Source organism: Rhinichthys klamathensis, unplaced genomic scaffold (assembly GCF_029890125.1).
Source record: "Rhinichthys klamathensis goyatoka isolate OS25496 unplaced genomic scaffold, OSU_Roscu_1.1 h1tg000311l_1, whole genome shotgun sequence".
NCBI classification, from domain to species: Eukaryota; Metazoa; Chordata; class Actinopteri; order Cypriniformes; family Leuciscidae; genus Rhinichthys; species Rhinichthys klamathensis.
In genome coordinates, this window is record NW_026606829.1 from 1,310,765 (window position 1) to 1,323,050 (window position 12,286).

The 12,286-nt window shown below is 37.6% G+C and overlaps 1 protein-coding gene across 1 annotated transcript; it reads left to right on the top strand.

Moving 5' to 3' along the window:
- Nucleotides 1-338: 338 nt before the first annotated feature.
- On the top strand, nt 339-2,147 carry polr1g (RNA polymerase I subunit G). Its single transcript, XM_056271150.1, has 3 exons — nt 339-525; nt 634-763; nt 1,281-2,147. Exons 1-3 carry the CDS (start codon nt 471-473, stop codon nt 1,966-1,968), a joined length of 873 nt encoding a protein of 290 aa, XP_056127125.1. The 5' UTR covers nt 339-470; the 3' UTR covers nt 1,969-2,147.
- Nucleotides 2,148-12,286: the final 10,139 nt, after the last annotated feature.

Genomic DNA, 12,286 nt, shown 5'->3' on the forward strand with positions numbered 1-12,286 from the left:
CGGTAAAATGTAAAATGTAAAAAAAAAATCGCTAAATTGTGATTTTAAAATAGGCTATAAAAACATATAAAGTTCATATTTCTCATTGATAAATTATGAACTGTAATTTAGTTATATATTACTAACTAATTACTAATATATACCCCAAATTGCAGCATATTAAACGTGGCATCTTGCCCCGATTGACATTCATGAAAAATACCTCTCTAGCCTGTTCCTGTCAAATTATCACAGAGTCCCAAAGAAAAGCTGTATAAGTGCACCCTCTGCTGTCTCAAACATGTATTACAGACTCGAGTTCTCCAACAAACTGCGACGTAGAAGTCCTTCCGGGTCAAGGTTGATTCCGTTCCATCCACACATGAGATGCACATGTTTACATGGACACTTGTATTTGTAGCAAAGTATTGGTGACACTAGCATAGGAATACATTTATTTCATACTGTTATAGTAAAAGTAGAGTGCAGATATGTCGCAGAATGAAGACGAAGGTTTTGAACAGACTTCAGTAGCACAGAAGAAAGGTAATGCTAACTAGCTAACACATTCAGTCTGTTACATACAGTAGTAAATTCGAACATGTCAAATAGAATGTATCTAACTTTATTTTCTAATTATTATTATTTTCACAGTTTCAAAGTACCAGTGTCCGGATGATTTTGTGGCAGTTTCATATGATGCCTCTGTAAATGACTCATGGGACGGAGATGAACAGAAGGAATTATGGCTCATCAAAGCTCCAGCTCGTTTTGATCCTAAAAGGTACAAAATAACTTTGGAATTAACGCACAGGTTTGCTAATAGGAATTCTGTCATAATTTGGAAGCAATCCTGATGATGATAATATTGCCTAACAATATGATATTAATAACGAGTAAAACATATAGAACAATTATGGATATTAAGTTAGAATTGATATTAAATTTTAATTATTTTAGTATATAATAATAGTATATTCTTTCAGACTTTAGACATGGGTATTTATGAAATAAATAATAATAAATATTGACAATATATCTTTGTAAATTCTACTGTTGAGTAAAAAAAAAAAAACAATGCAACATAATTTCAATCTGTCCATTGAGGGTAACTGCCTGTGGGATTTAGAAGTTACTGGCTAAATGGTTTAAATGTATTAACTTCATGATATCTCTACAATTTCTTATTTGTAAAATGCATATTCCAAAACAAAACTTCTGTATTAAGCTTTGAATAATTTAAAAATAGCTGTGATATGGGGTTGATCAATTCAATAATTGTTGTTTTGTGTCCTCTGCAGCTTTAAAGACCTCAAACTTCCCATATCAGGGCTGAAAAGGGTCCAGTCTTGTGGCACGGCACCTCAGATCTACAGCGTCCTCAGTGGCAGGACGGCACCATCAGACCTCCATCTGCTCGTTACCAAGGGGAAAAAACAGAAGACTTCTCTCTGTTCCTCCGGCTTCAGTGGTGTCCTCAAGATCTCTGAGAGCTACGGAAACTGCAGTGAGAACCAAGACCCCATTCCCATCCCGGCCGCTCCAGCTCCGTGCATCCCAGCTGGTCTCAAGCAACGTTTCCAGCCTTTTGGTAGTTCCATTGCAGCTCACATGAAAGATGAAGTCACTGTAGTTTCTCCAACTACACCCAAGAGAACCAGACAGGATTTGAATGAGGGCGAGGAGCGAAAAAAGAAGAAAAAGAAAAAGAAAGACAAGAGGCAAGATGATAGTGAAACTCTTTTTATCAAGCAAGAACAAACACAAATGGACTGTGATCAGTTAGAGTCATCTGAATTTATGGAGGAAGAGTCAATGGAGGAGAGGAGGCGGAAGAAGAAAAAGATTAAGAAAGAGAAGGAAAGACAGAGTGAAGACATGGTTGATGAAAGTTTAATATCCAAAACAGAGCCACTGGATCCTTATGATTATAATGACACCCCAGGGAAAACTAAGAAGAAGAAAAAGAAGACTAGTCGAGATGAGTAGACTGTCAAAAGAACTTGAAATGCTCTATCAATTCTTCACACATGCTTACTGTGATATTTAACTGTCAAAATACAACTAAGAAATCAGTATCTCTTACTGTGTTTCTCATAAAAGAATTCAACGTTTCTGTACAACACTCAATAATATTACCTCAAAAGCATCGTTTCTTCTGCTTAAAATCATTATTTTGGTCTCTTTTGTTTTGTTGTAACCTAACCGCCATACAAGCAACTGCACATTGCAGAGAGTGCTATGTGATACAGACATGAAAGGGAAAATTCAAATCCTGTCATATCCAACATTGTCTTTCTAAACAATGGCTTTCTACTGTGGAACATAAAAGAGAATATTTAAGATTGTTTCAAGTGTTTGTACGAAAGTCAAGCCCTTTCAATTTCATTGTATGGGCAGATACAAAGTGTTTTGAAAGAATGACAGAAAATGTAATTATCTATCCAAAGTGGTCTGCACTAAGTGTTTTTAAAAAATACTTTCTTTCATGCTCCACAAAAAGAATAGCAGAATGTGTGTTTTGGGGTGAACAATCCCATTAAATACTGCGTTCCTGCAGTACTTGCAGTTCCCCGGTAGGTGGCGGGAAATCTCCCTCTGCTGGTGGAAGCGCTGGATGTCCTCCGCTTGTTCTGCACTGAGGTATGGCCATGATTTCTAATGAGCACAGGCACGTTTGCCGCCTCCAAAATGGGTTTCTCTGCCCCTCCCACTGCGCACATGCAGGTACAGCTCAACATCCCAGAGTCCAGTGGGATCACGAGGAGAATTCCATAGGCGGTACTCGCTGCTTCGTTGATCAGGTATTTAGGCCTAAAGAATGTTGCACCTGATGATTCTCTAATGGAGACGTTTTTGTGAACTAAACATTATCACAAACTCCCTCTATAGATATGTTAGTGCTGTCAAATCGACGAATCGCATCTAACATAAAAGTTTTTGAATATAATATTGTGGCGAGCAGAGGACGAGGCCGATGGCGTGATTAAATCGACCTCGCACCGTTCTCTCACGGCCCTCGGCCTCGTCCTGCTCGCCACAAATATGTGTGTGTATATTATATGTATGTGTGCGTGTATTTATACACATCCATGCATGCACATCATATAAATATAATATATATAGCCTACACAAACTTTCTATAAACAAAACCTATGTTAGATGTGATTAATCAATTTGACAGCACCTATATATATATGTATATATATAGGCTATATATACCTTATTGAATAGAATAGCGATAAGGTATAGGCCTATATGCATGTACATGATGCACATAAAGAACTCCAAGACTTAGTGGGTCATATTCAAATGTACACCTGTTTACAGCACTCGCATCGTTTAGCATTTATTTTCTGAGTTTGAATCACAGAAAGACAAGTGGTTTGTCATCACCTGTTATTTTATCACAGAGGCGGAGACGTCTCGTGCACGCGCCTGCAACTTGTTTGCCTTGTTGTTTTTGTTTTGTTTTTTTACACCCATCAGTAAAAAAAAATTCCCGCGGTATGCCATAGGCGTTATGAGATGCTTGAACATTGCTGGGTGTCTGGTGAGGCAGATAAATAATTGAATGCAGTCTGAAGTTTGGAAGCAACGTGCCCAGACTGTAAAGCACAGCGCGGGGCCCCTGTGCGCCCTAAACTGATGCAAACGATAAGGTTCGGGTGGGGGAGTAATGTTTTTTCTTTTTATTTTTGAGCCAATCTCGTTTGTGCACACCCTCCCCCTCTTTACTGCAGCAATTCTTGTCTCTCTCTCTCTCTCTCTCTCTCTCTCTCTCTCTCTCTCTCTCTCTCTCTCTCTCTCTCTCTCTCTCTCTCTCTCTCTCTCTCTCTCTCTTTCAGCGTGCTCCATGCGGCCTGCAGCTTTTGGGGAGGGGGGTTGGGGGAGTTACCATAGCAACGCGCACTTGCCAAGGACTACGGAGCCGAGCGGAGGTCGAAATGGGGTTCGGCTCACATCGATAGGGACCTTCCTTCCCCCAATTAGACGATTTTATCTAGTATCCACCAAGACATAAATCATTTTATTCTTGTCAAGAGGCGGAAGTCAAAATATTTCTTCTTGATAATTCCTATTGAAGTGTTTGTTTGGGGGTGAATTACCGCTCCAGGAACTTGTTTGCATACTAATACGTTGACGTGACTCATTCAAAGCAATCTATTCCAAAATGTGTCATTGAGCCTCCTCTGCAGCAGCAAGGAATTCTGGGAGATTTCAACACAGCATCACTTCATAAGCCTTTGCATTTCAGTATAAGATGGTGTCAGAAATACAGGATTGTTTATTTATTGTTTGATTTATCATGACAGCAAGAGTGCAATGGGATTTGACTCTTGCCTTACATAGAAGAAAAAAAGTATTAATAAATTAAGTGTGATACTATTGCTGCTATGCGCACAGCCAAGTCAAGTCAGACATGTGTTATAAAAGCAGCAGGTCTTTCAGCTGGTTGTCATGACAACCACAATGCCGGGTTTTTCTATCATTGTTTCCTTACCCACCTCTATGACTGTGTTCGTGCTCAAGGACTTGGTTTTCTGTCACTGACCAAGATGTGTTGCATGAATTTTTATTTATTTATTTATCTTTATAAAAGACCAGCCTTTCAAACCAGCTTTTGGCTGTGATGATAAAGCCATGGAGTCGAGATCGTCCAAACTCAACAGATGCCTGTGCTTATTGTGCCCAATTTAACAAGCTAACTTTCCCAATCTATTATCTGTGTATGTATACAATATATATATATATATATATATATATATATATATATATACATATAGCCTACCTTATAAGTGTCTTATTCTTATTCAGTCAAGAGCAGTGAGTAATTTTATCTTTTTCTTTTGTTCTTTGATTATCCTTAATGACAAACAGCATCAGGTTTATTAGGCTGCTGTCACTATAGACGCTGATCTGACACACATCTTATTTGGCTATATTGTGATGTGGCAAGGCAATACACTCAATTTAGCTTCATAAAAACCATTACATTTGTTGCCATTTTCTCTCACTGCCTAAACAAAAACCCAACTAGCCTTATTTAGTCTAGGGCCAGGGTTCGTGGTGGCGACTGCATGACCCATTAGGACAGGCCGGCACTGTCTCTGCTAGACATGCTGTGCTTCCATCTGTCCAAGGGTCACTTACTCCCCATCGGTGCCAAACGCACGCTTCCCTCTGCGCGGCTCTGACATCTTCTCTGTTTCTGCCTCTTTTGGCTTGTCGAGATAAAAGGGGGGAGTGCAGATGGAAACTGGGTCACTAGAGCTTTTTATAACCTCATGGAATTGTTGTTAGATTTAACCTTCAGGTGCTGTTGTAGCTAAAACTGTGAAAAAACGAGGGGAATATGTTAGTAAAGTAGGCTAATTGGAAGTCAAATTTGTGATTCAAATGAAATTGACAGGGTTTCCCTCTCTGTGTATAAATGTTGCTTAGATTGCTTAGGGAGTGTGATTATTTTTTACTTTTTCTGTCATTTGTGTGAATTGGGATATACAGTATATCTGGACAGTATTTTCCAAAAGCATCACAAGCCTAAGTAAGTTGTAGAAAGCACTGGCACCAAAACCATTGGCACTAATGATTATGATTGTTTTGGGAAACGCAGCCCTGCATGTAGTTGTGTCTGTAGGATAGTGGCTTTGCGTAACAGAATGTTACAGTATTTCAAAATAAAAACATTTTACAAAGTATTGTAGAATAAAACTACTAAACGTCCTGTATTTATTCACCTTTTCAGGTATGTGCATTAATTTGGTAAGCAAAAGAAATTAGAAACTAGAAAAAGCATTCTCAAACCAGTTTTGTTTCCGTAATGTGACATTTAGGCCCATCGGAGTTAAGCAGGATATTCAAGTAGAATTCTAATTCATCATTTAGAAACAGTTTTTGAATTGTGAAAATGCATGGATTTATCACATTAAAGTTACAGTGAGCTATTGTAGAAAGGCTCCGATGTATAGCCTAAATAAAAATAAATTCACATCTGATGAACATTAACTCTTTCCCTGCCAGCGGTTTTTGTTTTATTTTATTTTTTAAAGTTTCCTGCCACCCCCAGCATGTGTGATAATTTTCACAAAACTTGCATGGCCCCAGAATATTTTGTTGTATGAATATCTGAACATGCAATATATCAAAAGAAAGAACAGAGCCTCTGCTTTTTTTTTACATTTTATTCTTGCTTGACGCATTGCTTGCTCCACTTGAATATGGGCAATTTTCATAAAAAAGTAACAAAAAACTGAGAAAGACAACAACGTGCATATGCTTTACCGCTTGTTTCTGCTCCCTTTTGCCTGTGTTTTGCTCATAGAATGTAAAAAAAGATGGACGACGCCCCTTCGCTCTCTTCCATTGGTCAGAAGTGAAGCCGCCAGTATCCCGATATGGCGCTGACATCTTGGAACTTGAGTCTGCGCAGAAGCGATTTCGTGACCAGACATGCGCAGTAGTGAGCAGGAAGTAAGGCCGTGAAATCAAGGCCCCGCCCTCACTCTCGCAGAATCAATTGCAAGAACACGCTCCTGTACTTTAAAAAAAATTAATTATAGAAATTTATATATAAAATGTAAAGCTCCAATCTCCTTAGTCCTCCGAAGATCCCGAAAAAAAGTCTGTTGGTGCTTCAGTGACTACTTCGCTCAGAGAACCTGTCAATCACAGCTGTCAATCATGACGTCACCACCACCGTATCAAATAACTAACTAAAAACAAACTTATTTTAAAAACAAACACTTGAAATTACATCAGCGTGATTAAAAACTACAGTAACTGACGGAAACCATATTTGGAAAAACGATATTTGAAGTGTAATTTAATTGTTTAGTTGGTCTCACATGCCATTGAATAACATGGGGAGGCGGGGTTTATGACCTATACTAGGACCGGCCACCGGGGGGGGGGGGGCGATCGAGACGTCAGTCACTTTTCAGGGCTTGTGCGGCACGCTTGGTTTTGTTTTGCTCCTCAGATTCTGTACTCTTTTAGAAGATATAATAACGCCCCCTACCATATAACAGTGAAAACACGGAAAATTCCGTAAATAGCGGTGAAAGAGTTAATAGGCTGCACACAGTCTAGGTAATGTCCGTAATGTCGAATGAAAGGAGAAGTCAATGCAGAGGCATAGCACGCACACCTACGCATGATATCGTTCTATATGCGCATGCTGCAGGTTTGTTGGCTGACGCTTTAAATGCTCGAGCTCTTTAAAGGAAGGTGGATTCTGATTGGCCTTTAATGTTTTAATTGTTTATCAACTGGAAAAAAATTGATTCCAACGATTTTGTTTCTCTTTGCCGTTATCCATATAGTTTTGGTGTGGACTCTGCTATTCTTTTATGTTTAGAACGATTTTTAGAACTATATCTTTATCATTCATTATCGTTATAGTTATCGTCCTTGGTGTTAACAGCCTTAAGACCAGGAAAGTGTGTTAAGAAAATAAACGGGGTCAATTTTGATTATATGTTGACTTTAAAAATGAGTAGACTATAAGGCTGGAAGTTTGCTTTTATGGTATAGGCCTACTTGCATAAAGCTTATGCAGTCAATACTGATTGTAAGCACTTATAGGCTACTTGTGTTTTTTTTATCAGCAAGCTGTGATAGGCCTACTGTTCTTTGGATTTCCACAGCCATACTCTGGCATTTAAATTCACCATAAAGGGCTACGGGACACACATACATTCACAGATTCAAGGGTGATTTCCTCCTTTCAACTCACCATAAAATGTTCCTTCTATGGTCTCTCAAAGTGCTGCGGTGAGTTGCTTTGAAAGGTCACAAGACATGTATTTTGTCCCCTTGTGGCCAAGTAAAAGAGATTAATTCCCCTCTGCATTCGGCCTGTCTTCAGTGGGTGTCTTCTGGAGGGCAGGAGTTGGGGAGGCGGAGTGTAAAGCAGCATTTCACCTCAGTGTCAGTAATATGGTTACGGTATGTTTGTTTAATGCAACTCTTTTAAATAGGTGTTTAAAAGCTCGGTTTATTTAAATGAGCTTTTAGGAAAATGAGACGGATGCTAGAAGAGATTTAGTGCTGGAGCTTTATCAGTGAGTTTTGGTTAAAATTACTGTATAGGCCACTTACCAGAGACTTGAGTGTCCACAATGAGAGTTTATCATCGGAGGGGACATATTGTGCTCAGTCAGAAGGCTTAACCAGTTTCTATGGTGATTAAAAAAATAGCTTGCTGCGTTACTGATGCATGCTGTTTACTGCATTTATGGCTTTAAGCAAAATTCATTTATTGTGAATCTATACTTTTATTTCAGCCTACAGTATGTTTTAGCTTGCAGATCTGGAAATGGCTGTGTTGGTTGTCCAAATATCATACTTTTTACTCCACTAAATTTCTGTCAAGGCCCTGTTTGGTTGCAGGGGTTGCATTTTGGTTGGAAACGAAAGTCGGGTTGACGTCAGAATCCGCCTTTTCATTTTCAACCACAATACAACCATTGAAAACCTTTGGGAAATTATAAACCTGAATTTTGATAAGTCACAAGTCTTCCAACAAAGCTCAACTTTGGGAAGAACAGGATTGGAAAGAAGTTAAGCACGACACTTGCACAAGGTTTTGTAAGTCAGTGCCCAGGAGAATGGGAGAACCAACAAAATATGAATAACTCATTACATTGTATTCTGTCAGTGTACAGTATGCTTTATTTCCTGCATGTGAGCTTTTTGTTGTTCTATGCCTTTTTTGCATAATACGATAAAACCCATTTTTAATTATTATGTTGGTGTTTGTCTTTTTTGCCAAATAATTTTGTCATTTTAATACCTTTCTGTTTCCCAATATAACATACTCATCATATTTTGATTGTTTAATAGACCCTGAAAAGCAAATATTGTGCAAATAATCCCCCGCAGACATCACTTTTGGCCACTACTTGTTATTTTGTTTGGCATGCACTTTGATTTCAATTTAAAGTTTTAATCTTATTTCCAGAAAGTCTTTTATCACAAAGACCCTCCTCCACAGGCGTGTAGGTTTACCGTTGCGTGCCGGGTGTCTCTCACCGTTAACCTACACAGAAAGCGTGGAGAGATTTATACAAGAACTAAGACGTTTCTTATTTTATCTTGCGTCTTGGGAGCATAAGTTGTTGTCTTCATTGTACTATTCATATCTGTGGCAAGCAGTGACCCAATTAAGACTTGAACTTGTGCATTTATATCCCTCATTAGCCCAGCAGGGTTCATCAGCGCTAACGTACATCACCTATGAAAGACTTTTGAGAGAAACGACAGCATCAAAAGCTAATTACAGATAGTAGCAAGAATTCATGGATAATTAGAAAAAATACACACTAGATATAGATAAGGAAAGCATGACCTATATGCAGGTTGCTTTGTAAGTTCACTCACTCTACTGTAATTTGTCATAAGAATGGCTTGGGCCTCAGCAATATACTGTAAAAAACATATTTATTAAAGCATATGCTCATGAACATAAAGAAAAGAAACAACAACTGCAGAAATGCAGAACATATCATATGTACCATAAAATTGATAAAAACAAATCACTGTACAGGGCTACAGTGCTTTAAAATCACAGCTTTGCATTGCAACTTTCTTAATTTATTTCTTTATCTTATGTACATATATTCATAAAACACTGATGTTAAAAGTTATTCCTTATATTACGAACGATCTCTAGGATAATTTATCAGCTTCATTTGTTAGAAATATTACAACAGCAAGAAACAAAAAAAACATACAAAACTATTACAATCATTTTCAGTGTTTTCCGTGAAACCAGTTTAAATTGAGTGAAATGGAACTGGATGGATATTTTGGTCTGTCAAAAACAAACTCCCACTTTAGGAAATGTTGTAGCTACTCTTTAAATAAAGAAAAGGGGGAGCAAAATTAAATCAGAATTTAGAGGGTTTTTTTTAAATACCAATGATGATGTCTCATAGGAAGCCTGCAGTTTTCTTTCACAGTAGGATAAGAAAGCATTTTCTTGCTTTTTAAATTGCACTTCTTTAAAAACAAACAAGCTGATGAAAAAAATGTGTTAGAAATGTAGATTAATTGGAGTGATTAATCAATTGTTTTTGTCACTTTTGTACTATTTTGTCAAAATACATGTTGCAACATTCAAATAAATATATCAAAGCCATAAAAAGGTAGCTTATAAAGTTTCGAACATTATTGCTGATAAAAGGACATATTCTTATGGACCACAGTTAGTTTACCACCATCTGATTTGGTTTTGTCTTAGAAACAGTATTTAAGGTCAGATTTGTACATTGAAGACTAGTATTAGTCACTGATTATACAAAAAGGAATATATATATATTGTCTATTCAGTAGATATATTTTCATACAAAAAGTAATCTGGGGGAAAACGAGGACAAAGTGCTTTTCTACTGTGACTCAGATTGCTGACTTTAGTTTTATAGTCTTCGTGTGGGCCAGACCTCGCTTTGACGTGACAGCTACTCTCTGTATCAGCACAACCCTTCATGTATCCGAGACACACTAGCTTTAAATTGATTAGACTGCGTCACACTGACTGATTCTGTATCCTAGCTGTTTTTAAGGAGTCAGCCCTATTAAAAGGACAGATTTCCTGCTGAATTCATGCTGTTGACTTCAGCACCACCGCACAGGCAGAAACCTGTTGTGAAGTCGAGGAAATGTTTGTGTAGATCTACGGCTCATGCATTCCTGAGGCCTGTTTGCAGCCAGAAAGCTGTTGCTCAGATTGCAGATCAAAATGATTTACTCTTACACATTTGTAGTGACAGATGTTCTACCATTTTTTTCAGTCTTCAACTTTTTTTCCTGCACATAATTGCATTTTATAATATTGCAGATGTCATACAAATCTATAAACACTGTACAGTGGCCCAACAAAGTATTTGGACACTTAGGCCCAGTTAAAATGATGAAAAATACATTTCACAAAAGTCTTCAATTATTAAAGAAAAAATATTATAGGCTACAATATTTATAATATTAATATAATATATAAGCTGAATTTTCAGCATCATTACTTCCGTACTTCACGGTGTCACGTGATCCTTCAGAAATCATTCTAATATGGTGATTTGCTGCTCAAGAAACATTTCTGATTATTATCAATGCTGAAAAAAGTTGTGTACAATTATTTTTCAGGATTCTTTTATGAATAGCAAGTTCAAAAGAACAGCATTTATCCGAAATAGAAAGCTTGTAACATTATACACTACCATTCAATAGTTTGGGCTCAGTACAAATTTTTATTTATTTTGGGGAAAGACATTAATCTTCAGCAAGAATGCATTAAATTGATCAAAAGTGATAGTAAATACATTCATAATGTTACAACATTTTTCTATTTTAAATAAATGCTGTTCTTTTGAACTCTATTTATCAGAAATGTTTCTTGAGTATCAAATCAGCATATTATGATTAGAATTATTTCTGAAGGATCAAGTGACACTGAAGACTACAGTAATGATGTATGTATATACTGTAAATATATGTTAGTGATTTCAAATCGATTAATCACGATTAATCACATCTAACATAAAACATTTTTGTTTTTTTAATATGTGTGTATAGAAATTCATATATTTTAAGTGTGTTTTAAATGTCCAAATGCTTTTTAGGGTCACTAGAAATAATCCAACTTCAAAATCTGCAACAGATATCATTCAGCAAATACACATACAGGTAAATGCAAAGACAGTCCAGCTTAATAAAAATAGCCGAGAGAGGACGAAATGATCTCAGGACAGAGTACTACGTGTTCTCCCTTGAAAAGTGCTGGACTAAGGACTGGAGATCTTTGCACATGTTCCACAGGTCTGCTTTCCAACTCTAGGGATTTATGAGAGCTGAGAGCATATTCTTGTCTACTTCTTGCTCTCTCTCTCTTTCTCCCCCTCTGAGAAAAGCAGGGGAGCAGAAACAATTAGGTTTGCTTTCTGGAACAGCTGGGCTGCAACGAGCCTGTTGGGTTTGAGGTGAGGGGAAGGAACCGAGCTGGAGCGGGGAAAATCAGTCATGGCCTAAGGCTGGTAAAGGTGCACAATTAGCGAGATTGGATACATTTGAAATGATGGAGCTTCGGCTACACCAGCTCACCATTCCCAGTGGATACAGAGAGAGGGAGTGATGATTCCACTTGAAAGACCTAATTATTCATCATGACAGTTTCCATGTTTAAAAAGGAGCTCGGAGCTTTGGGCCGAGTTATGGATGCAGATATAGATATCATAGGATCATGGCTAGATTATGAAATCACTACTTATGCATGACGACTGGTGCAGAAACATTCCTACGTTTGATTTTG